At 39.7% G+C, this 26,785-nt stretch overlaps 3 protein-coding genes across 9 annotated transcripts in view; 1 reads left to right on the forward strand and 2 right to left on the reverse strand.

Annotated features, from left to right (window-relative positions):
* Nucleotides 1-12: 12 nt before the first annotated feature.
* Nucleotides 13-7,481, reverse strand: ddx20 (DEAD (Asp-Glu-Ala-Asp) box polypeptide 20). The gene is made up of 11 exons (XM_034695283.1): nt 7,276-7,481; nt 5,128-5,222; nt 4,768-4,936; nt 4,576-4,690; nt 4,329-4,471; nt 3,934-4,072; nt 3,677-3,735; nt 3,258-3,340; nt 3,013-3,118; nt 1,890-1,991; nt 13-1,308 (listed from the first exon to the last, which is right to left on the reverse strand). The coding sequence occupies exons 1-11, from the start codon at nt 7,469-7,471 to the stop codon at nt 200-202; spliced, it is 2,316 nt and encodes a 771-aa protein (XP_034551174.1). The 5' UTR covers nt 7,472-7,481; the 3' UTR covers nt 13-199.
* A 2,104-nt stretch (nt 7,482-9,585) lies between these two features.
* Nucleotides 9,586-11,757, forward strand: parapinopsina (parapinopsin a). Its single transcript, XM_034695288.1, has 5 exons — nt 9,586-9,916; nt 10,524-10,614; nt 10,712-10,949; nt 11,048-11,290; nt 11,409-11,757. Exons 1-5 carry the CDS (start codon nt 9,586-9,588, stop codon nt 11,586-11,588), a joined length of 1,083 nt encoding a protein of 360 aa, XP_034551179.1. The 3' UTR covers nt 11,589-11,757.
* Nucleotides 11,758-12,225: 468 nt separating this feature from the next.
* Nucleotides 12,226-26,785, reverse strand: part of LOC117821516 (cyclin-dependent kinase 17-like) — a 48,656-nt gene continuing 34,096 nt past the window's right edge. For all 7 annotated transcript variants that reach the window (XM_034695867.1, XM_034695863.1, XM_034695868.1 and 4 more), the window contains 12 exons: nt 22,747-22,803; nt 22,535-22,649; nt 22,213-22,307; nt 22,005-22,067; nt 21,638-21,761; nt 20,779-20,899; nt 19,934-20,031; nt 19,723-19,828; nt 18,841-18,883; nt 18,657-18,747; nt 18,496-18,573; nt 12,226-14,979 (listed from right to left, as the gene is read on the reverse strand). In XM_034695867.1, coding sequence (XP_034551758.1) covers nt 14,942-14,979; nt 18,496-18,573; nt 18,657-18,747; nt 18,841-18,883; nt 19,723-19,828; nt 19,934-20,031; nt 20,779-20,899; nt 21,638-21,761; nt 22,005-22,067; nt 22,213-22,307; nt 22,535-22,649; nt 22,747-22,803 — 1,029 coding nt within the window. In that variant the 3' untranslated portion in view covers nt 12,226-14,941. The remainder of the gene's footprint in view (nt 14,980-18,495; nt 18,574-18,656; nt 18,748-18,840; nt 18,884-19,722; nt 19,829-19,933; nt 20,032-20,778; nt 20,900-21,637; nt 21,762-22,004; nt 22,068-22,212; nt 22,308-22,534; nt 22,650-22,746; nt 22,804-26,785) is intronic.

A 26,785-nucleotide genomic window follows, 5' to 3' on the forward strand; every position in this document is an offset into this window, starting at 1 on the left:
ACTGGCCAGTAATGACACTTAAGACAATTTATTCTCAAAAAGTGTAGAACCATGACAGAAAAATACTCGAAAACATGCTCAATGGAGGAAACAGAGACACAGAATATGGAAGGATTACATTTAAGTGCAGTGTATTAGCTCATTCTTCTAATGCAAAAAAAATGTAGACACTATGATTGTACATATGAGTTCAGAGCAGTCAGTGTTTCATAAGTTCTTCCATGTAAACAGCATTCATGCGATAGGCTGCCATCCAGCTGTGGGCCGCACTGTAGTAGCTTTGGTAACCTCCCTCTTGACCAGGAGACATGGAGGAGTAGTAGTCGCTCCAGGCTCTGTAGCAGCTTCTCCAGTAGTCTTCTGCACTCCCCTCCTCTTCCTCTTCCTCCTCCTCCTCCTCCTCTTCATCTTCCATACCATGCTCTTCTTCTTCCTCCCTTCCTCTCATTCGCTCTCTGTTCAAGTCTTCTGAAAAGTGTTTGCTCCTTTTCTCTGTCTTTCTTGGTTTGTTTGCGCTTGCATTTGATGCAGTAGTCTGTTTTGGTCGCCTGTTGGATTTAACAGCTGATTTCTGTTTATAGTTCTCGGAGGGGAGAGAAAAAGCTCTTGTGTTTGTTGTCTGGTTGTACTTTTCTGGTGTAGAGATTTCCATTGGTGTGGACTCCACCTTTATTTTGGACACAGTGAGCGTGTCTTTCGCCTCACTTCCAGGTTTAATAATCTTGTTTCTTCTTGTAGTCTCATCCCCATCATCTGACAGTAAGCTTGAAGAAACAGAAGCTGACTTCGGACGTACAAATTCAGATTTTCTCTGTGTTCTGTTTAGCTTTAACCTTTGAGCTCCTTCATCATGAAGTGTGACAGACTCTCTGTGCCCATTCTGATCCTCTGCGCCACCATCCGCTCGACCTCTGAACTCCCTGATGACCTCCACTGATCTCCCCAACCCTGTGGTGATGAAGCTCTGGAAGTCCCGCTCGGCCTCCTCAAAGGTCATGAACCTCGACTTGCAGGTCTTGAACAAGCTGAGGGAAGGGATCTTCGGCAGAGTCTCTTGCTGCTCCTCTTGTGTTGGCACAGCAGGTGCTTTCCTGGGAATCTCTTTAATGCGTGCTTCCAGCCTGGGTGCAGGATCAGGCTTTTCTGTATGTCTTGGTCTACTGTGCTCTGGCTCTGGATTTGTGACTGGCTTAATACGCTTCTTCTTCTCGGTCCTAGAGGAGAGCTGGGGTAACGGGCCTGGGATGGAGGCGTCAGTGCAGACGTCCCAGTCACATGGCTCGTCCATCAAGCTCGGCTCTAAGGTAGCTACAAGGACAAGGAACAGATGGGACAACAAATACTTAAGCACAATAGAATTTATAAAGTATTTTAAAATACATACCCTGTATCCTACTAATGACAGAATTTATGATGGATGACACATCCCCACTTCTCGCTTTGAACAAAAGTGAAGCCAAAATACCCCGACAGGCACTGTGATTTTATACTGGTGACACCATTTTGAGCCACACACATAGCTGCAATCTTTATTTATAGCATTTAGAGTGAACACTTATGGTCCTGATTGTTTAATGACTCGTGTTAGTGTGTGTTGCATTTCTTCTTGATGTTCCGACTCAATGATATATCATTGAAATAGTAAACAAGACTACATTCTTTGAAAAATGATCATATGACCATAAATTATTGTGGTGTGAAAAGACTTCAACAACAGGAACCACGAGAAAACTTATTAGATAGGTATATAGATTTTGTAGTATAACCCAAATCTTATCTTCTGACATGGACAAGGCGGACTCTAAGACCTATACTGCAGCCAATCAGAAGAGGGAGCTTTAAATGTTTGCCATGTCCATGTTTTTATACAGTCTATGCATCGTACTCACAGGGCAAAGCAGACAGATTCAGGCTGCACTTTTGAGCGATGGACATCATCTTGTTCTCCTCCTCGCCATGGCAGCAGTACGTCACAGCGAGCCCCTGAGTGCCTACAAACAAGAAGTGAAGCGATCCTGATGAGAACACATTCAAATAACACAAAGGGATAAACAGAGTAGTCTTCAATGAGTTACATTCCCTTTACAAGATAATTAATGCAGATGATTAGGAGCCTCTTGACCCTGTAGGCAGGTCAGACCTGCTTATTACAGGACTCGCATTAATCTACACACTAATGGTGTTCAATGGAAACTCAGTGTTAAAAAAAAAGTCTACTTCAGCAATAATAACTAGTGAAGCCATGTTTTTATATCATTTTACCACCAGGAGATGATCTTTTTTTACACTAAACATTTATGATGGGCTTTTTTTAAACTTTGAAAAAAGTTATATAGATATATCTTAATGCTAGAGTGAGTAACATTTGTTTTGTGTTGTTTTTGGCAACCCCATTTGAACAAGCAGTACCTCTTAAGGTTCTACTGATTTTGCGCAAGTAGTTTCACAAAATATCTCAACCTGCTGCCCTAACTGTCACACTCCCTTTCTGAGATTCTTTGCATTGAAAGATGGGTACTAAAGCTGGTGTTGCAGTGCGCAAGGGTCTTATATGACACATACCCTGCAGCAGCGTTTATGGGCACTACAAACAGCTATATGGAAATAACCAGTCTTCTTGCCGATGGTTCTGTTTGCTTTTGTAAATCATAAAAGAGGCATCTGTCTTTTTTTTTATGAACTAAAACTCCTCAGAGATGCTTTTAATATGTATTTTAAAGCCTCATCTTATCAATGAAGTTTGGATTTTAAGGCAAATAATTAGAAGTGTAAATTTGGGTTTCCAATTCAAAAGTTGACCAACTCAAGGACAACAACTATGATACAAATTCTCTGGGTTCTTTTACATCCCTGCAACATCCCTGCAACCCTGCAACCATCCTACAAAACAGGTAAGCTCCATACTTCACACAACAATAGTTGCTGTTTGATTATTTTTTTCCTTTTTGTTGTTTAGTTCTCGTTTTTTGTTTTTTTCTTTGTGCCACAACTGTAACAGTACTAGAAACTAACCAAAGCGACCAGCTCGTCCGATCCGGTGCATGTATGTCTCCCAGTCTTGTGGCACGTCCAGATTTATCACCAAGTTGACTTTGTCTGCGTCTATACCTCTGGAAGTCTGACAAACACAGAGAAGCAGGGATTAGGAATAGAGGCTGATTAAAGAATCCAGTGCAAAATAGTTAACATAATGAGATGTTTGTAAGTTATGGCAGCCATATTGAGAGCAGCACATGCAGAAGATGCGTGTGTCTCACCAGGTCAGTGGAGATGAGCACCCTGCACTGGTACTGCTTCAGTTTGGACATGGCCTCCAGCCTCTGGTCCTGACTCAGACCACCTATGTGTGTGCAGATGATGGCACAGGGTTGTATTAAAATCACATCAGATCAATTAAACTTTAATTAAATCAAAGTAAAGAATGTGTTCAGATAATTTGGATCCACTAATTTAATTTGTAAAAAATCAATTACAGATAACCCAACCCAAAACTGATGCCAGTAAACACACACAAAAAAAAACAAAGTAGACAAATTGTAATAATATAGCAGAAAATGTAGACATTAGTTTCAGACATTTTTGCATTAAAATTACTTTAAAATTGTTCCATTATCACCTATACCTTTTTTTAAATCATAGCTACACTTCACCATGCTTTTCTAAAAGGTTCCCTCACCTGAGATACAAGCTGCAGGTAAGCCTTTGGATGACAGGATGTCTGCCAGGTTCTGAGCCCTGTGGGAGCAATCCATCAACAACATGTAAGACACTGTTTCTCAGGAAAACATCATCCACATTTCAGAACATTGGATTATCCAATGAAAATGAAGTGAATCAGAATTGTGCCAATAACAAGCCCTATGGTTGAGATTTTCTAAGTGAAAAAGAGAGCAAAACAAGAGGGTGAGGGTTATCTTTAAAACTATGAGTTACCTTGTGTGTAAGTTGGAGAACACCAGGGCCTGGTTAAATGGGATTTTACTGAAAAGCTCCAGCAGGTGCTGCACCTTCTCCTGGAACACTTTATGTGGTAGAGGATGAGACTGCACCAGCTTGTAGTACTGCTTCAGACCTGACGGGGCAGAAAAGAACAACATACATGCAGAGCAAAAATCAGTTCAACAGTAGTTATGAAACAATAGTTTCAGAGAAAGTATATTTGTAGTTTTAAGAGAAGGACATATTTTACTCTTTGCTTACTGATAATCACACAACACCCTCAGGAGGAAGTACACATCTCCATTAAGAGAGAACGCTTTATAATATGCTAAATAACCAGCTTTATCCCTTCATCACAATAAGAGTGCCACACCTGACCACCGTCTTACCTTTCAGGCCCATGTCACTGGGATTGAGTCGGACGAAAGTGGGCTCGCTCATGTAACGGGTAAGGTGCTGAGCAAGGGATTCTGGGTAGGTCGCAGAGAGAGCAAGCATCTGTTTGTTCACAGGCAAAGATGAGAAAATCCAACTGGGGAAAACAACAGTGGAGAACTGTGAATATTTTGTAAATGACTGTATCATTGCTGCTTCATCATGTCACTCATTAAATATGAGAATGATTATGGGTCTAACTTTATCTGTTCCTGGAAGCTGCCTTCCTCCAGCAGCTTGTCGGCCTCGTCCAGAACAAACAGTCGGATGCTGGCGGTGGACAACATGCCGAGCTCGATGAGCTGCTTAATACGACCTGTGAACAGAACCAAGAGCAGAGTTACAAAACATTAACCACAGCATGACAGTTACATAAAGCAGACTATCTCTTACCAGGTGAGCCCACAGCTATATGACACTTCTTCAGGTGGAGTTTGTCCTGACTAACAGGCCGGCCCCCGATGAAAACATGGCACTCCAGGCCCTCCATGGCACAACCAATGGCCATCACTACGGAGTGGATCTGGACTGCAATCTCACGTGTAGGAGCCAGGACGAGAACCTGAAGGTTGGACAAGGGAGATGACATAAACCCTTAAAAATGATTGGGAGCAGATTAAAAGATGGACAAGAGTTTTCAAGTTGGTTTAAATTAAGCAGAATAAACTTCTAAATAAAAGTTTTGTACCACTATAACACTCATTAATTATCACTGGAGGATACCAGAAGATCATTTTTGTTGAATCTGCTCACCTGAGTTGCTGGATTCTCCAACACCAGAGAGTCCAGAGCGATGGTGCAGAACACACACGTCTTTCCTGTGCCAGACTTGGCCTGCACGATCAAATCTAAAAAAAGAAAACGTAAGACAGTACAGTTCAACTGAATAATCAAGATCACAATTTGGGCCGTCACAGTTAATAAAACTTGATTTGATGCAGCAGATTAACCAACTCTGGTGTGGAGCACCAATATTTCACTCAACTATGTCCCTGTTTGACCAATCACAGGAGTTTAATGCAAGTGCTTTGTGATAACCTGCTCAGTGCTCTACACTACACAACAGAATTACTCTGCAAAAACATATTGCAGACAGTTTTGGCAAAAATTGGATTTGATCATATCAGCCCCTGTCATTTTCCCCACACTGAAAAGGCTCATGATAATGACACCATTGTCTAAGAGTTGACCAACTGAAAGGGATGCCATCTCTAGGGACAAAATGCTGCACATGAAATACCTCAACTCCAATCTTGTTTAGTGATATAAATGACAACAAAATAAATCAAGATTGGCAATAGTGCTCATGAAAACGAGTTTTTTTTTAATTAAATGAACTGTTCTTTTGAATAAACAATCTTAAAAATGTATAACCCAATACAAATGAATACCTGGTACTTGTCATTAAGATGGTGGTTTCTGTGGATGGTTAAGTGGCGTTTTGGTAAATTCCACCAGCACCCTTGATGTTCCTTTCTAGGCTAATTTTGACTATACTAGGATAGTTGTGTCTATATTCACCATTGTGTCCCTGATTATTATGAATGTATATCCATTAAAAATCAATAAAAAAATATAAAAAAAGATATGTATTTTCTATCAGATGACAGTTTCCAGTGATAATCAGATCATCTTCCAATCCTCTCAGCTCTGCTGCATTCACGGTCAGTTATCCAGAATTTGACATACTTGTTTTTCAGTTTAAAGGTGTTTTGTAAACTTGTTCTTTGAAACATAAAATTAAATTCCATAAAATAAGTCACGCTCCCTCATAACCAGTATTGCATTGTCATACGTACACTGCTTGACAAAAGTCTTGTCACATAAAGATATAATGGAAAAGTGGCAGAAGGTTGATTTTTCTGATGAATTATGCCTGAACTGCAACACGATCGCCGCAAAAACTGCAGAAGACCTGTTGGAACCTGCATGGACCAAAGATTCCCCCAGAAAACAGTCAAGTTTGGTGGAGGAAAATCATGGTTTGGGGCTACATCCAGTTTGGGGTGTGTGAGAGATCTGCAGAGTGGATGGCAACATCAACAGCCTGAAATATCAAGACATTCTTGCTGCCCATTACATTCCAAACCACAAGAGAGGGCAAATTCTGCAGCAGGATGGTGCTCCTTCTCATACTTCAGCCTCCACATTGAAGTTCCTGAAAGCGAAGAAGGTGCTCCAGGATTGGCTTGCACAGTCACCATACATGAACATTATTGAGCATGTCTGGGGTAAGGTGAAGGAGGAGGTTTGGAGGATGAAACCTAAGAATCTTGATGAACTCTGGGAGTCCTGCAAGACTGCTTTCTTTGCCATTCCTGAGGACTTTGTTAATAAATTATTTGAGTCATTGCTGAGACGAATGGATGCAGTCCTCCAAGCTCATGGGAGTCATACAAGATATTAATTATTTTTTCCAAGGCACCATGACTTTATGTTCTGATGTTATTGTAGCATGTTTGTGTATTCAAAGTAAAGTATATGTTTAATTTCTACATTATTTCTTTAAGACTTTTGTCCAAGCAAAATCTGACCTTAAATGAAAAAACTAAATGAATGATAAAAAACAACCTTTTTTTTGTTAAAATAAATACAATTTAGAGGGCTTTGGTTTTCATATGAGCCATTTCTGATTCCAATTGATCAACTATAAGTATTTATTTGTTGGTCCTACAACTTTGATAAGTGACAAGACTTTTGTCAGGGACTGTATTTCTCTGCAATTTGCACCACGTTTGTATCGCGTTGTTGATGCTGATACTTCCGGTAAAGTTTATCAGTTTTTACAGCAAAAAAGTCAAAATCAGATTCAGCTAATCTGGCAGAGTTTCTGCTGCTAACATGACACTTTTGATCACTATCACACAGTCTGGATTCACACATGTGGAGTAAGTAACCCACCTAGTCCGCAGCGTCCCAGCGGGATGGCCTTGAGCTGGATCGGAGAGGGTTTCTGGAAGCCCGAGGAGGACAGTCCCTCCAGCACGGCCTGAGACAGCAGCAGGGAGCTGAAGTCGATCCCCTCCGACAGAAGCACATCATCGGTCCGTTTTCGCGTCTCGATGTCGTGAGCTGCTCTCCTCACGGAAGCCGCCATGTTGACTGGACTGTTTACCGCCGGTGATCTCAAAGCAGCTGATTTTAATGCTGGAGCTGCAGCTGTGATCTACAGCGCCCTCTGGTGGCGGGGAGGAGAACTGCAGTTACCATGTATTCTCTATTATTGACTGTCTCTAATCCTTCTGCTGGAGAAAACAAGAACCACTTAAAGGTGAAAAATAATTATAATATTAGGTAGTAGAGGGTACAGTAAAGAGAAGATAATATACACTGTGTAGTTGTTCAAAAGGTTCTTTTTTATTAACTTAACTATCGATTCATAAGAGAGAAGTGTACATATTGTATATATCTGCTATATTTATTTTATTCTATCTTTTTCTACATTCACATTTATCATTACTATTATCATTATTATTATTATTATTTTTTATTTTTTTTATTTCTTAACTATTTAAAGCTGCTGTTGGTAGTCACAGAGTAAACATCCATTCAGAGAGAGGGACTTCAAATGTCAACACTATCCCTCCCAACCGGATTTCCTCTTAGCCCCCCAACGCAGATCGGCACGTGCGGTCATGATAGTACCGGACTCATAACCAATCGGAGGACATAGTAGGGGCCACCCCTTAACCAATCAGGACAGAGGATCGGAGATTAGCTATGATTGGTCAGTCATAACGGGAACAAGGGGAATAATAACATTGCTTGATACAAAGGCATTGGAAAACGCAGAGATTTTGCAACAGTCTCAAATTACTCCACTTAGCAATGAGCACAGATGGGTATTATGACCTTTTCTCTAAACCCAGCAGAAAAAAAGTAACGTTTTTTACACCATTCCTACCAACAGCCGCTTTAAGTACATTGTTGTACTCTCATGTCCTGTGTTGTAAGCTGCTGGAACAAACACATTCAAAGCAAATTAACTCAAGGTTTTGAAAAATCCCTTTTAGGTAAATGTCCAAGTATGATGATTACAGTTGGGCCTATTTGTTGCCGGACCTGAGCAACCACCAGCTTTCTCCTCTGGGTTGGTGTTGCCTTGTGGGCCAACTGGTCCCAAGTCCAAACCTACCTCTTCCGTGCTGCACCTGTCCTACAATGTCTCCATGTCTGAGAGCAGATTTTGCTTGCTCTACGGCCTCCGATGGGATCCCTTTCCTCCCAGTTGTCAATTTGGGAGCAGCCACTCAGATCGCATGATCTTGAGACTCAAACAGGGTCATGTTCAGCCGAGTAGTAAGAATATTGTTTCAACCGCAATTCACAAGGAAATCAAGAGATAAATAGGGGCATTGCACAAGTAGAAGCTTCTTATCTACATCAGCTTTGCTCTACAGATTCTGAGATTTATGTGACAGGAGAGCAAATGTGTAATTGAGCTTTCTGTAGCAAATATAATTTTCTGAAAGAGGAAATGTATCTTATCACATCTTCATGTTTGCACTCAGGACAGATTATTTTAGATATCTTGGTAGGAGCCAGAAAGAAAAAAAGTCTATTTTGAGACAGAGTAGGAGAGAAGGATTTATTTGTACATTTAAAACAAAAGAGTTAGCTGTTCATAGTAAGCCTATTTAGTTTGACTGACATACCAAAAATTGTGTTCTTCTGAGCCAGATTATAAGATCGTATGTACAGATATACATCATATTAACATGCTGTCAGGCTCCTCTTATGCCTTTAACCAGCAGACATACGTACGTTTAACCCTGATCTTAAAAAACATATTGTGTTACCGACTCCCTGCTTCATCACTCAGGAGCAGCTGTAAACCCAGCAATCATGGAAAGTGCAGTCTTATAGGATATTAGGCAGAATTATTGTCCTCACAATCCGGATCTACATGGATTTGGTTTGCAAGAATTAAATGTCATGCTTCAGAGCCCCCTCTTAGTTGGCTTATTAAGAGGGTCCCACCTCCTTTTCTCTTGTCTCACGTTGTACCAGATCAGCAAACATGGAGCATCTGTAGAGAAAGACTTCCTGCCTTTCTCATATTTTCTTCTGTTTCATATTTTGTGAAGCTTTTGTTTTTAATCTCAGACATTTTGGACTTTATTTGGGTTCTTCAAGAGGTCATAGATGGGCTGGTGACACCTTATTTTCATACCAGAAGGCAATCACAGCACTCATCAAATCAAACTAAAAATGGAGCACCTTCTTCCTCGTGGAAACTCCTCATCGTTTCCAAGCTCAGCCAACACAGAGCTTCTATCTCGGACTGGGTTCACGATACTGGCTGTCATCATGGGTACGTTCTCTGGGGCCGGTATCATCCTGAACGTCCTGGTGATTGTGGTGACAGTAAGACACAGACAGCTGAGACAGCCGCTCAGCTATGCTCTGGTGAACCTGGCTATATGTGACCTGGGGGCTGCTGTGTTTGGAGGCATCCCCACCACAGTAACCAGTGCTATGGGATACTTCAGCCTGGGACAGGTGGGCTGTGTGTTGGAGGGCTTTGCTGTGTCTTTTTTTGGTGAGTCAACCAAGTGTCTTCAATAGTTTATGGAAGAGTTTACATTTCAAAATTCGTAACTTGGTATGTTTGATTCTAACAAGATGGAAGATATGTATAGATACTTAATACAAAAAAATGATGCAGTTCTGTAAATATCACCAGTTAGTCAAATTATGAAAACATAACTCTTATACAAGGAAAGGGTGTTAAGACTGAATTTGTCTGACTTGTTTGTTTGACATTTATAATCTTTGAATTTATAATCATTATTAGAACAGAATTAAATTAGACAATTTAAGCAGCTTAGAGAAGTAATCCCTCTTTGACTGACCTGATAAAGACTTATGCCTAAAATGTGAAAAACAGCCCAACTAGACATTCAATTTAAAAGGTTTCACAGACCATCATATATGAGATTGATCATATGTCATTTGTGTAAACTGGAGTGGAAAAAAGGATGATTTCATGCTGTCAGACCTGAATGAATGAGAACTTTCATCATATTAATGATGATAAAACTTGGTATAGCCTACTACTTTATCAAAGTTGCTAATTGGAGAAATATTTTTGGTACACGTTCCACAAAAAAATGATGTCTTCCTCACACATTCCCTCTTTCTTTCAGGTATAGCAAGCCTGTGCACAATAGGAATCATTTCTGTCGAGCGCTACCTAGTGGTATGTTATCCCTTGGGCGGTGTTATGTTCCAGACCAGGTAGAGTAATGAGCATCTATTTTTCAATCTGTAACACAAAGAACACAAATCATGATTCTTCTTCCGTCACATGACCCACCCTCCCTGTTGTCCTCAGACATGCAATTGCAGGAGTGGTGTTGTCCTGGGTGTGGTCGTTTGTGTGGAACACCCCGCCTCTGTTTGGTTGGGGAAGTTATGAGCTGGAGGGAGTTCAGACCTCATGTGCCCCCAACTGGTACAGCCGGAGTGTGGGGAACATGTCTTACATCATCCTATACTTCTTCCTTTGCTTTATTATTCCATTTTCCATCATCATGGTGTCCTACTCAAGACTCCTGTGGACCCTCCGCCAGGTGAGCAATGAAAATGTTGGATACATAAGCGATCTCAACAATAAAAATGCTGCTTGCACTAGCTTCACTGGCTTAAGAATTAGGTCTTTGTTTCCTAGGTGACTAAGCTGCAGGTTTCAGAGGCCGGCAGCACAAACCGGGTGGAGACGCAGGTGGCGCGTATGGTGGTGGTAATGGTGCTGGCCTTCCTGTTAACTTGGCTACCATACGCTGCCATGGCCCTGGCTGTCATACTGGATTCCAGTCTTTATATTGATCCTGTTATCGCCACCATACCTGTTTACTTGGCTAAAAGTAGCACTGTCTACAACCCCATCATTTATATTTTCATGAACAGACAGGTATTCCTCCAGCATGCACTTCTTTAATCACATACACATAGCAATTGAAATAGATGAGGAAGCATACATTATTATTGCACTTAGTACTTATATTAATTCACTGTGTTTGTGCTTTCAGTTTCGAGGATATGCTGTCCCCACTGTCCTTTGTGGGTGGAACCCATGGGCTTCAGATCCCCAAATTTCCGAGGGTGAGACTACAATCGCTTCAATCATCAAGAGCCAAAAAGTCTCGCCGAAAGAATCTTCAACTTTGCAACAAGGAAAGATCAAAAATACACCTTTGGAGATACAATGAAGATAACAAACTTTAACAGGCGAGGAATGGTGGAGGTGGCAAAAGTTTTGTGTGGCATCTTTGTGTTATTCTCTGATATTTATATCATTGATCATGAGATATTCTTTTTGATCTTATGTCAAAATGTCTTATGTCAAAATCACATATGTATAAGCCCAAAGTACTCTATTCATATGTATTATATATTTATTATTTTATGTATTTATTCATACCTTTATTTATTATTTATTATATATTCTTATGTTTTTTAAACCTCCCTCTAATGCCAGAACAGTAATACTAGTTCTTGCTTTACATCTTGATTACATTGGTGTAGAGACTCACAAATAACATAGTTTAAGCTTTTAGAAAAGCAAACACAAACTCTTCTTTTAAGTTGTTAGATTCCTAAAACAGTTTCTAATTGGAGATGTATTATTTCTGAAATCTAGCTTGAAGTTAACACATTTTATAGATCTATGTTATTTTAGTGCAAGTACATATTTGTTCTGTGTTAGTATATATTTATCCCAAAGGAAGTAACAATAGAGGTAAAATTTTTTTGCTTACAATGTAGACGTATCTCTATATGCAGATGATGGTGTGTTCTATCTCTCTGAATATCAAATTTTAAAAAGAATTTATGACCAAAAAAAAATACATGATGTTTTTTTTATTTTTATCAGGTGTACATCATCCTCTTCTCTTCTAAAGGTCTGTGCTCTAACATGGTACACACAACCCCCTGCACACAAACAGACCTTTATCACCCATATGTGACCGTTTTATGGCTTTCATTGATAAAAATCAAATTAATCACTGTGTTACACTCCTCTTTAACACAATACTTCACTCCAGCCTTTTGGATCCAGCATGTTTAACAGCAAGAAAAAAAAATCCTGTCATCATTTAAGTCAAGTCTCACAGTTTGATCATTCACAGTCACTTCTCCCTCACTAAATAAACACAGATGCAATCATACTCATCCTATTACCTTGGCTTTTTATTGATTACAGAAATATTGCTATGACTTTCATTCAAGAGGAACAAAAAAAAGAAAGCCAGAATGTGAATACCTGTATCAAACCTGTACACTTTTATATATACAGAGTGAAGGATCATCTATATACATGCTACATACTGTACTGTCACACTCTGGGGAGATAAGTAGTCCTTCTGATGGACAAAAACCAGGGATTACTTCACCCTTTCTGATTCCTTTCAGGTAAAGAAGTTATCCAAGGTAGGTGCCCAAGGAACAGAAAACTCACACAGACCATCCATAGATACAGTACATGGCGACATGGTTACTGATTGGTGTGTGAAACAGTTGTGTGCTTGAACACCTGGTGCTTGGAGGATGGACTTTGGTCCAGTTGTTTCTGGCAGCCTGGAACGATAACAGCAAGACACAATACTGAAGTCCTGCTGTATTTCAGCGCCCAGTTAGACAGGCTTCATCACACTTTCAGTTGTACTACACCTAGAGTTGAGTCACATTTGTCATACAAACTATCAGTGTTGTCTTTGTCTTATTCAAGGTACAATCTCCTGACACACTGAGGAGCTACTACAGGTTAATGTGGTGTAAAAGTCATGTAATAAGGTCTTATCCCATGCACAATTTGAATCTTTTTCCAGCTGCTGCTATTTCACAAACCAACTGACTAAAGTCGTGTTCAATGCACAAACATGCTTGGAGAGATGACACATAAAGATGCGGGTAAGGTTGTTACTGAACAGCAATATGATGATGAAATTAACAGAGAATGATGATACTGAGGACTGACAAGATGATAATGAGAAATGATTCTTCTTCTTCTACTTCTTCTTCACTTACACTTTTCAACACACTCTGCTCTACAGCAGAGGCAAACAAAACCATCTGTACCTCACAAACGACACAAGCATTAAGTCCTGAGCTAAGGAATGTGCAACACGTCCTCAGCCAGTCGCCAACTGTTCCACTGAGGGAACACAGTGACGACTGGGGACAGCATCCTGGAATTATCATTGCTTCTGGCAAGTAAAAAAATGATCAAATATACAGATTTAAAAATAAAAAAAGAGCAAAAATAAACGGGGTTGGGGAGTTGGGGAGGAGAGGTTTGAACGGTCTAGTCATCTAAGGAGGTAAAAGCAGGTGCAAAAGAGAACATTTCAACATGGACAGCTGTACAATACACAACAAATCAAGACAACTTCTAAGTCAAGGCAGAGGAGGGAGGGGGTGTCTAAGATAAGCAGGTGATTTGTACACTTTCTTTACCTCTCTGTCCTTGCAGGCTGTTCTTAATGTCTACTGAAACATGAGCATCTTGCAGTGTATGTTTTTACAGCATGTAACAAATGTGTTTTAACTGTAGTGTCTAATGCCATAAATTAAGGATAACACATCTGTCTTATGCTTGGAGACCTCTTGTTTCTTTTTTTTTTGGTTTACAAGTTTGATTCCTCTTCTTTCCTAACATCAAGCATGTACTTTCCTTTCTTCTCTGCTTGAGTGACTGATGAGGTAAAGTAATGACAGCCACCCTGACCTCTACCGGACAATAAGGTGCTAAAGTTTTATCTCTGTAAACTCCTTTGATCTACAAACTTTTCAAGTGAAACATCAGTGTGTGTGTGTGTGTGTGTGTGGTCTGTGTGTGTGTGTGTGTGTGTGTGTGTGTGTGTGTTGATTGTGAAGTGTTAAAGAGGGAAAGAGAAAGACAGAAAGAAGATGAGAGTAAGAGAGAGAGAAAGAGAGAGATTGTGTGTGTTGTTTGAAGATCTTGTCATAAAGGGCCATCAGGTTAGGCGAGGGTTTAGGCTTGAGGTGCAATATTCAAAGTTTGGATTCAGGCTGAGGCATGTTATGACAAAAGCAAAGTTGTATGTCTCAGTCTGTTTATGTACAGCAAAAGTCTGAAACAAAATAAACAAAGGCGCAGGAGAAAGTGAAAGGTTTGCTCTCTCTTTCATGTCCACATCTCATCCCTTCTTCCTCACAGTTCACTGATACAGCAAGTTCAAAAAACAGCTGACGTCCTAAAACACTACCCTCTTCTGGACAACAGCTGTAGTAGCAGCAGGGAGATTCCGGTTCTCTCCCACTTTTCTTCTTCCAGCATCACGCACTTCTCTGGTTTTTTTTTTCTATCTTCAGAGTTGAGTCCTAAGTCTTCTTAGGTAAGTGTGAATTCTTCAGCCATTGTTCTGTGTCTTTTGTTTCTATGTTTGTGTGGGTGTGTTTCTTCTTCGGTGTGTATGTAAATGCGGCAGGGTGTGTGTTTTTTCTCCTTCAGTGTGTGTGTGGCAGGGTCAGTGAATGTATGTCTGACAGGACAGCTCCGTGTGTCGCCGTCCTCCTCCGCTCAGCGTCCCCGCCAGCACTAAAACAACACACTCTGCCTCCTGCTCTTCCCCTGGGCTAAGAGAGACAGAGAGAGAAAGAGATGAGAAAGACAATTGGATTTTATGATACACACACACCCAACCATCATAAATCTATAGGTTTCACAACATGCCGGTAATATTGAAAAAATACTCTATGGTCATAAGCACACTTCTATCAGTAAGAAAACAAGCAAACAAACAAAATCTTTTTGAAATGTTCAAAGCCAAAGGGATGTCATTAAATGCCAAAAACCCTAAAAAAAAAGATATCTTGATACACCTTGAATTACCTGACGTCTACAAGTGTTTGATATTTTTCTTTTTAAAAATCCTTAAAAAATAAAATGAATCATTTAATTCTCAACAAAGTGGTTGATAGTCCTCTGTCAGATTTTCTTGCACCCTTAACAAACACAAACACAATACGACTGTTCAAAATTTAGTCTCAAAGCCATCTGCTTTAATAAGCTGACGTAACACCCTCCTCTACTCTGAAAGCTCAGATCGTGGTTTCAGAGATCTACTCCCATCAGCGACAAGAGCATTAGTGAGGATTGACACTCACGCTGGGTGATACAATCTGGTTCCCTGACTCTGTTCCAGTTCATCCAAAAAGAGATGGATGGTGATGAGGTCGCGGCTAAAATAAATACAGTTGCTCAAAACTGCAATTTGCTGATGGATGAATGTAGAAACCCTTCCACCTAAAATATATATACTGTATATTTATCAAAACTAGCAGTACATCTGATCTATTTGATGATTTTGTCCTAAATGTGCATGTGTAAGTAATGTTATCTGATGAGAAATCTTATCTCACTGTTTTTCAACAATCAAACTCAAACTTCAGCGTGAAGGGGAAACTGTAAGTGCAGGCAGTTAAAGCTGTGTGCTGTTAATCACCTTATCTGACACTTTGTGTGGCAGCAGCGTTTAATGTCATTAAAAACACTGTAAAGAAAAGTCAATCATCCTGCTGATGGTCTCCTTTGCTTTTGTTGGTCATAAGAAAGAATGAGTATACATTTTAGTCTATTCTATGGCCAGCTAAAAACTCATATGAAAGTTTGATTATATATCTATTTCTTAATTTTTTGTGAAAGGTGCAAACAGGAGGGGTATAGTCAGGGATGATTTTGTTTGTATTCCCCCTGCATTTTTCTTTGGGAGACTATCTTGTCCTTTTTTTATCTGCTGTCATCTCTCCATACAGTTTTTTTTTTCAAGATTAAAAAACCCCTTGACAAAAGGTAGACAAAAGTTTGTGGACAGATACCTTTGGTGATGTAGGGCAGCAGTAGTGTAGTCAGCATTATCAAAAACTGGATACAATGGTTCTATAACTTGTTCAATCTGAGCAATCTCATGTTGCTGAAACTTAATTGTTCTTACAAATAACTGTTATATAGCAGGAAGGCAAAGAAACACATCCCCAAGCTGTAAGAAAAATAATTTAAGATGTATTTAAAGCACACCAAACAACCACACACACTCCACACCAAACCATCACTTACAGACTCAACAAAAGGCTACATCTCTCGTTGCAGAAACCTAAAAAGGGCTGCAAATGAGAAGAATTCAATGATTCCATCTCTGATTTCTGGTCACCTTTTTCCCTTTTCTGAATATATACATATAAACAGTATTGTTGCCCCTTGTCGTTGGAATAAACATAGGGAGTGACTCACTAAGAGGAAAAGAGGGTTAGGTAAGTGAAAGCTGAGATGGCTCTTGACAGGAGGAGGAAAGAGACAAAGGAAAACAAAAGAAAGAATAAACGGACAAGAGTTTATACAGGTAACAAACAATGTGCCGCTCAGTTTCAGGGGATGTGAGAAGAGAAGCCATACATGAAGTAGGATTGGTTTAACATAGTATAGGGGGACAGAGGAAGTTAGGAGAAGTTAGGTGACAGCCAAACTGAAAAAAGGGGACCAATTTGAAGACAGACAGAATGAAAGAGACCGTATTTACCAGAAAGGTAGGGGCCACTCAGCCAGTGGAAGTGGAGGAGAGATTGTGACTCTGAGCCCTGGGATTGGCTGCTTCTCTCTGGAAGTACTGCGAGGGTGCGGAGCCTAGCTTATGGGCCATCGCTTTATTTAGGTCAAGGTGAGAAAGTGGGGGGAAAAGGTGGGGAATATTGAGGTGTTGCAGAGGAATTGGGAGCAGGGCACACATAGGAAATAGAAAGGATTAAGGAAAAGATGAACATTGCGAAAGAAGAGGGTATGGGTACGGAGAAAGAGAAAGGACAGTTTATCAGAAAGAGACAGAGAGGCAGCGGAAGCAGAAAGAAAGGAGACACAGACTGTGAAAGACACAGAAACACTGACGTAGATAAAGCAAATGTAACAGAGGCACATTAATGCACAATTAATGTTTAGGGGATTGGACAAAGACTAAAATAATCCATTGCACGTCAGCACTGGGTGCTTACTCAATGATTTGGTGTCCAAATCTAGTAAAAATCCAGTATTATGACTAAAAAACTCAATAAAAATATTGTTAAAAAAGGGATTTATCTTCAACTTGCTTTAAATTTCCTCATCTGACATTGACACCCTTGCGACATTTACAGGCATTAAAAGTAGAATATGGAACTAGTGTTGTGGTCTGATGCTAATGCTGATGGTCTTGTTTGTTTTTACAGGCTGTAAAGAGGCATCAATGTTAATATCAGTCTGTTTCACAACCAGCAAAAAACTCCTCAAGTGCCTTTAATGACTTTTTCATGTATAATGTCACATTCTTTTTGACACTGATAATGTTATTCTCCCTCTGAAATGCTCTATGTATGAATGAACTTCATAAACTTGCCTTGCCTTTTGTCTATATTCTGTCAAAGGAAAGTATAGTACTAAGTGAATACGCTTGAATGAAACACATTCTACCTAAATGAACGTCTTTCTAGTGAAAAAAATTGAATTAAATTAAAAAAAAGAAAAAAATCCAGTATTAAATTTGGCAGCTTTACTGACTATTGGTAGCACCTAGTGTTTGTCATACTGTCCAATCATAATAAGCTTATTTTACAAAAGTAGGGATATATTCACCAGATTACAGAACTTGATGCAAAGTTAAGGGTTCACCAAAGTTGTTGAGTTTTGGTGACATGAAAACATTTAACAAATCAGACTCATACAGAAATGTAATGGTTAGTTTGTTAGTTCTTGAAGTGGTAGAAGACCAAAGTGCCTTCTGTTCAGATTAATATCCCTCTACTGCCTTCACACAGCATAGCAGCAATTGATATAGGTATCCAAATCCATTTTGACTTGGAAATTTCTTCAAGGTGTACTACAGTAGCTGGCATCAAAATTGATTTCTCGCCTTATTTGTAGTTAAAGCACGGACCTATTATTACACTGTGTGATGTGCACAACCACACAGTGACAGGAGAGACATAAAGCCAACAAGTAGACAGAGAGAAGAGCAGAAAGTAAAGGACAGGATAGGAGCAAGACCTAATCTCCTACATATTCCTACAGAGGATTCCTCATTTTCTGCCCTCCCTCCCCCTCTCTATTTTTCTATCAAGCAGACTTACCTGATTCTGGATAGACTGAGGACCTCTTCCCTGGATCCTTCTGTAGCTGAATGCCTTTTACAGAGAAGATGGACGCAGCTGCAATAACAAATGGTTAGTGAGACAGTGTTTGTACGCAACATATATATGTGCTTAACAAGCCTAGATCTTTATGTACTCACTGTCAGCCAGTGTTTGAACCTCCTCTCCCAGGCTTCTGAAATATGATTGTCTGAGAGCATCCTCAGCTGATACCCGCTTCTTAGCCTCAAACTGAAGACACAGGGAGAATAGGGGGAAATATTAGGCCAGGATTTTTTGTTCTTAATACCCTAAGTGTTTATTATTACAAGTAAAAAATGTTACCTGTAGAAGCATTGCGAGCAAGTCATGACCTTCGCTGTCTATCCTGTGTTACAGAATGGCAAACAAATTGGAAAGAAAGTGAGATCTCCAGGGGAGTCAGATGTGAGTCTCATGTCAAACTGAGGACAAAGTCAGATGTGTAACAGGGTACCAAAAATCCCAGATACAGAATACATCCAGTTACGGCCATTACAGAGACCAGAAACCTGTGTCAATGGCCATTCAGTACGGTGTCCCTGAGGGTTCAAACTGCACAGCATTTCATGACCATGACAATAATTCATTGAATGTCAAAACATCAGTTACCACAAATACATTTTACTGAGTGCTAAAACACATTTTGCTAAACCTTATGGGTATATGGGTTTTCTTTTTTTGTTGTAGGCAATATTTTTGAATTCTGATTTTTTTGGATGTCATGAAATATTTGTTGTTTAGTGAAATATTTTTGCATTTCTCAAAGTTTCTGTGTTTTGTGCATTCAGTGAAACATTTTACATCTGAAGAAATGTTTTAAAACCTTTGATTGTTTTTGTCGTTTTTGAAATATTTCGTCTTTTGTAAACTTTTTTACATGGTCATAAAAAATATCACATTTCTCAAAATATTTCTGCACATTTCGAATGTTTTTGCACTTCACCTAATGTTTGTTTTAATTTTCATTACATTATCTGGCTTTTAGGAATTATATTTGCAGTTCATGACATTGTTTTGCGTTACATAAAATGTTTTCATTTCATGTATTTTTGTGCAGTTGACCCTTAGGAACACCTTACAATAATCAAACAGTCATTTATCACAGACTTCAAATATGCTGTCACACATACACAACCATAACACAGCGCTATGTGGCCACACCTGTGGGCACAGCATTCTACATACCTGGGTGCGTGGTTGACGAGAGGCTCTGCATTGTACCGGGGGAAATTGTATGTCTTAAACTCTTCACTGTTGGTGATACTGGGCCAAGTCTCTTCTGTGGGAGTACCTGTTCAAGAGAAACAACCAGTTTGCAGATGAAGTTAAAAACACACACACACACACACACACACACAGTTTACTGTTCATTTTGATTTGGATGACTTTGTCTTACCGAGGATGCGGAATATGAGGTGAAGCTCATCTTCCACGGTGGATCCAGGGAAGAGTGGTCTGCCAGTGATCATTTCATAAAATATGCAGCCAACACCCCTAGAAAAAGAGCAGATAAGTTTAGTTGAAAACTACAACTCATGTACCATCTCTATAGGAAACATGACTTTATGACACCTATGACACTCTTGCTATGCTGTCTTAGCCGACAGCACTCTAACATTGTGAATATGAAAGAGGCATTGATACATCAAATATTTATCACCTGTGTCTGTAGGGTTACACAGCAGACATTATTGCACATAAATAAGTGCATAACTCTTTAAATGTTGGTACAAGATTGGCTTTACCACACAGCTATGAAACCTATGATTTTTAATTCACACAATGTTATATAAGGAAAAGAATAATGGTGTCTGTGGTTGTGCCTTCAATACCACCAAACTAAGCAAACAGCTGGAGACTGTGCTCCGTCAAATGACTCCAGTATGTGGGTTAAAAGTCTTAAAACAAACAACATATTATGAAATCAGAGACAAACAAAAAGAAGACCAGATCAAAACTGCTTAAATGTTCAAAGCATAGAACGCAACTGCACCAAATTTCATCTTCAACTAGCCTTTACACTTTTTTTAAACCTTAATTAATAACAGCATGTTGAGTTTCAAGACATGAACAGTGGAAACAGCTAAATAAAAACATTGGGGATAATTTTGATTGAAAAAAATCACTTGGATAAAGACCAAAGGTAACAACAGGAACACAAAGAGATACTCAGGGATGGACAGAGGTGGTGTCATGTTTCTCAGAAACTGTGTGTATTCGTGTGTAAGTGTGTTTGCTCACCACATATCGATGGGTGTAGAGTACTCAGTGGATCCTAGAAGCACATCGGGTGGTCTGTACCATAATGTCACAACTTCATTGGAGTAGGTCTTTGTGGGAACAGACTTGGCTCGTGCCAAACCTTAATCAAACAAAACGTTACTTAGTGAAAATATTTTCATACTTAATACCTTTTTTTTTTAGTGTTGAGGGACTCATTATACAAGGTTAACACTTGAGAGTAAAAAATTATTGCATTTTGGCTTTTCTTTAAAACTTCCAATTGATGTTTTATACATTCCTGGTTTGACTGACAAACAAAGAAAATACCATGTCATGTTCTGAGTAATACCTACAGAGGGCAGTGTTGGATGGTTAGTAACTGCAAACTGTGCAGCAGTAAGTGTAAGAAGCAGTATGGCCACTAGTGGCTGCTAGTGAGGCACTCAATACAACACATTGCTGCTGTTCTTAACACATTTTTAAACATATTATTAATAAAAGAGAGATATATGAATACCCAGCGTATTTTTGTTGGAAATGTGTTGTACTGGAGGCTATATCTACAGCCTAAGCTCTTGGAAAAACAGTCAGCAAATGAGGAGAAAATTGTTTTATTATCTCTGTTAAGCAGCTGAATTTGTCATTGTGTCAATGCTTTGCTAATTAGGTCAGTATGGTGTATGTGTTAATCCTCTTTTCATGCCAGTTTTGAAAGCGTTGCAATGAAAATAACAATAATTATTGAAAGAAAATTGGGCTTTAAGTCAAAAAGAGCAGTTTCAACAAAATGTGTGTTTCTCTCAAAAAAGAAAGTTGGACCCTTTCAGGGAGTTTCATGGCAGTAGTTTTTGTTTAATATACAGAGGAGGTGACATACCAAAGTCTGCCAGTTTAAGCTCTCCTTTTTCATTGATGAGCAGGTTCTGAGGTTTGAGGTCTCTGTGGAGGACCTTCCTTCTGTGGCAGTACGCCAGACCTCGTAACAGCTGGAAGAGAAATATCTGGGGTGGAGAAAGGAGGGGATATAGAGTATTATTATTACTGCATAACTAATGCTAGTCAGTAAATACAATCAACGTTTTGTACTATCACAGTAGAAATTCAATAGCGTTAATAAGAAACAGTGATCAAGGAATATGAACACATTTCCATCCTTATCTAGATTTGATTTATTATAGTATATATATGAACATGTGTTTAAAAAATGCTTCTTAAGTCTGAACAGATGTAGTCCATGTTAATACCTTCACATTGGCAACACTCATGATGCTCCCACAGTCATCCATGTACTGCTTCAGATCCTTTTCCTGATAAGAAAGAAAGAAAGAAAGAAAGAAAGAAAGAAAGAAAGAAAGAAAGAAAGAAAGACAGAAAGAAAAAGAAAGATTAGTATTATCACACATCCTCTAAAGACACACAAAACAAACATACACACTGAGAACAGACACTCACCAGATACTCAAACACGAGAGTCAGGCACTTGTCAGTGTGGATGATGTCATGGAGAGTGACAATATTGGCGTGCTTCAAGTCTTTCAGTAGAGACACTAAAGAGGGAGACATATCAGAGTCTGTCAGTCAAGCCCAGACAACGTGTGAGAACCAAAACGGCTCACAGTTCACCAACAGCTCCGGGAGCTACAGGCAGTATGAATAAGCAACTACTATATATCACAACAACAACAACAACAAACCCTTACAAGCGTTTGACAATATGCTCCTGTACTGACCTATAAAATCTGTCTTACAAACACATCATTTTGCAGTTACGTACCTTCTCGAATGGCAGTGCAGGGAGCCCCCTCCTCGTGCTCCAGCCGGATCTCTTTCAGAGCTACTAAGTTGTCTGTTAACTTGCTTCGCCCCTTGAACACTGTAGCATAGGTCCCCTTTAGAGACAGAGAGAGTGTGCATTTTGACATCAAGCAAACTAAGGTATGTGAGCAGTTTGTTTGTTAGTGTTGCTGATGTGTTGTATGAACTCACCTCCCCTAGTTTGTCCAGTTTGATGTAGGTCTCAAGTTTCCCAAAGCCGATTTCAGACTAGAAGAGATGGGGAGAAAATGTCAGTTAAAGAAGTACGGGGTACTATCATTCTGCATTAGCACTAAGCCGTTTTGTATTTACAGCATAATTGCAGGCAAAGCTAGGCCGCTCCACCATGTTTAAAGATAATCTTTATATCTAAATCCTCTAGGCCGAGGCTTTTAGCTCAGATTTCAGTCATGTTGATGTTGACATTTGACCTACAACTGCAGGGTTCTGATTCACCAGGCCGGGATTTTCTCTGTTGGTGTTTGTGTGCCTGTGTTAAACATTAGCCTGGTTTTACAACACTTGGGAGTACGTTACTAAGCATCCCTGCAAGACTTAATGCCCCTCAGCTCCGAGTATGTGGATGTTCAAGACTATGGTTCTAATATTATAGTTTTCCAAGGAGATGGGAAGGCAGAGAAATAGCAAAAATAAATGTCCATCCTTTGCATCTTTAATTCTATATAGTGCTGTCACGGTGAACTGCACTTCTAAAATTTGGCCACAGGAGGACAATATAGAAGAGGAAAAACAAATCTTTTCCACTCCCAATATTTCAATTAAGATTCCTTATTTACTCCTTAACATTTCTATAGATATCCAGCAGGCATACTTTGGAGTCTGTGCATGTGTGTTAAAAAACTCAAATTAATTCTAAATTCAGTTAATAAAGGGTTTTGCTGCATAATGTATGTAGCCCCTGGGTTTCAATGTCATGAATTTTAGATGGATGTAGCTATGTCAAGCTGTGATACCCACAGGCCTGTCACTGTTTATCCCTCCCCCTGCCTTTTTCTCGTTCTTGTTTTTCCATCTCTATCAGTTTTCTGTTTCAGCCATGTTTTTTCATCTGCTTTCTCTCTGACCCTAACCATCCTTCTTGATCTTGTGCAGGCCCGTCCCATTATGATGCCAATATGAATGCCAGGCCATGGCTCGGCTCTCAGTGTGTGTGTGTGTGTGTGTGTGTGTGTGTGTGTGTGTGTGTGTGTGTGTGTGTGTGTGTGTGTGTGTGTGTGTGTGTGTGTGTGTGTGTGTGTGTGTGTATGTATGTGTGTGTGTGTAAGGGGGAGGGTCTCCAGTGACCAAGTTAGCTGATGAAGCATGTGATCTCTTTAAAGGGATGCCTAAAAGCGAACATGCGAACAAGATCAGACACAAGATGACACCCTTAGACACTGAAACAAGTGTGTGTGCATGAGTATGTACAATTTGCAATTTGCATAATTAAGAAACAGACATAATATTAAATACTGTTTGTTTTTCAAGCTTTTTGGGGGACATTTAGGTAAAGATGGGTTCAATATGCAATAGAAATAGAAAAACATAAAATTAGGAAAACAAATGTAAACAGAGGTCATGTGTTCATTTTCTAACAGTATCCAAGGTGTACGGACTGTATGCATATCGTCAAATTTGCTTAAAGGCAAAAGAGGATTTGTAATGAGACATGCAGCCTATGCTCATATGTAAACACACTCACCCTGCACACACACACACACACACACACACACACACACAAAATGCTCCCATATCTGTTTGTGACAGGGCTGTCAGAAGCTGCTGCTGAGCTCTGCTGCTCTTTTGGCAGGGGAGGCTTGTCTCATATGCAAAACACACGCACAGTAGCACACACAAAAACATATCAGAAACACACATACATTACTGTAAGGCCACCTACATCTACACAGACCCCACTCTGAACCCGCATCTCTAGAACAAAGAACGGTCCAGCTCTTAACCTCTTATCCGGTCTTTTCTTATAGCATGCAACTGCACTCTGAGTCTGCACACCTTACAGTCCCATTCCTGAGCGCGTGTGTGTGTGTGTGTGCGTGCGTGCTCTCGTCTGCGTATGCTTTCGATGGCAACGGGTTCATTTCATTCCCAACGCTCCAGTGAGCTTACTCAGCAGAACTGGGTCAGACCAAGTTTTAGTGACAAAACTAAAGCAACATAAAACCTGACAAAATGTGCGTGTGTGTTCTGTCTTCGCTTCTACAGGAAGTGAAGAGACATTCAGTACAGATAGATGAACTGACAGCAGAAGGAAGAAACGTGAGAAGAGAAATGTCTACAGCTGGGGTCTAATGTGTTTTGGGAAGAGAGTCCATTACCTCGACCATATTTCATTTTTAAATAGCGTTTCCCAATGTGCCAACTATACAAAGGCTTGATGGAGAGAGAGAGGGGGAGAGAGGATGGATTGAGAGTGTTGAATTGCAAAGGTAAATGGATCCTTTCTACAAGGAAAAGAGCTTGAAGACATTGAAAGGTGAAAGGAAAAAGTAAGCCTTTCATTAACATGATGCAGTCAGTATTTAAAGCTTCAGTCATAGTAGTGCACATCTTGCACTGTGTGACGTGGCTCATGGAAAAGTTTGGCTCAAACGAGCTACAGACACACAAGGTCACTTGGGTTTTTATACCATTAAACAACAAAAAGCATTATAGTGTGTTATAACAACAGCATCAATACCACAAGGAGTGAATTGTTTCTGTTTCCAAGTTAAATATTCTGTAACTGCAGGGGTGAATGGGTTCATAAAAAGTGAGCGTTGCATAATACTGCTAAGTATCGTGGTTTGAGATAAATGAACATCTCTTTATTCAGCAACATGGACGACTGCATCTCATTGGACTGCTTTGAATAATTGATTATCAATGGGCAACATCAGCCATGACAGAAAACTGATACCAATCGACTTCACTTACATTACATTGGAAGCGATTCAAAGATCAAAATACAGTTTCGAATGGGAGCATCTGTTACCGGACACCTGACACGTGTTCTATGTTACAGTAACAAATGACAAGCGGATAACACCAAAGCCATTGTAGCAGTGAGCTCAGAGACATATGCCATTTTAAAGTTCAGACTCAGTGTGATCATGGAAGCACACTTGTTCTTCTGTGACAACTTATTTTCACAATTATGCAAACTGAGGTGCTAAGACTTTTATCCCTCACATGCACATAACATTTTTCAAACTTCATTAACAACTTGTCTGTTCCATCAAAAAAAGCCCCAACTTATCAGTGATTTATTTACCAATAGTTAACTTACTGTGTTTCTGTATGTTTCTGCAAGTATTTCATCACACGTTACCAGGTAACAAGAAAGCTCAAATAAGATTTGATCAGGCAGATGTACCTGATCCACATCCCCACTGAGCTAACATCCATTCAACCTGTTTAGGCCAAGTTAAACAGTTTATCAAATATAGGAACATGTTGAAACGTCCATGTTACATTGCTACTCAAACATGCTAAATGTCTATGCCAATGTATCATGTTGAACTTGAAGCGCTACAATTGAAGTAAATGCAAGCTACATAGGCTAGCAGTCTAACACTAAGCTTACTTGAACAATAACATCATTGTAAAGTAGTCAGCTTATAACAAATTTGCTTGTGAAGATTTTAAAAAGATGCACATGATATTTTGCTAATGCCTGAATGGATGATACAATAATATGAAAATTACAGTGCAGCTTTGAAGTGAGGATGCCATTGCACTTTTAGCTTAAATATATCCAGTGAGTTTTACCCATAGACTGTACAAAATATGGAGGTAGTATCCACGACGTCACCCATCCGTTTCTTAAGCGCTGTTTTGAGGCCAGTCGGCGGCCATGTTGCTGCTGTAGAGTGATTGTGACGTAAAGAGGCGGGCTTTGAGCCTCCCAGCCAACAGCTACAGTGTTCCCGCCTGTCTATCAAGTCAGCTGTGCCTCTCATTGGAAGACTCGTAATCTCAATATCTTTGAAATTGACGCATTAGAAAAAAGTTCACCCCCCGCATAGTGTGTGCCAATTGAGAAATGAGCTATCCAGACTACACACGTTTTTTTGAACCATGCTGTAAACATGTTGATTTCTGCTGTAAAGATCGGCTTTTTTGAATTGGTGTGTATGTGGTTTACGGTACTTCAGGAGCCAGCCTCAAGCGGATCCTCGATGAACTGCAGTTTTTAGCACTTCCGCATTGG

Source organism: Notolabrus celidotus, chromosome 11 (assembly GCF_009762535.1).
Source record: "Notolabrus celidotus isolate fNotCel1 chromosome 11, fNotCel1.pri, whole genome shotgun sequence".
NCBI lineage: Eukaryota > Metazoa > Chordata > Actinopteri > Labriformes > Labridae > Notolabrus > Notolabrus celidotus.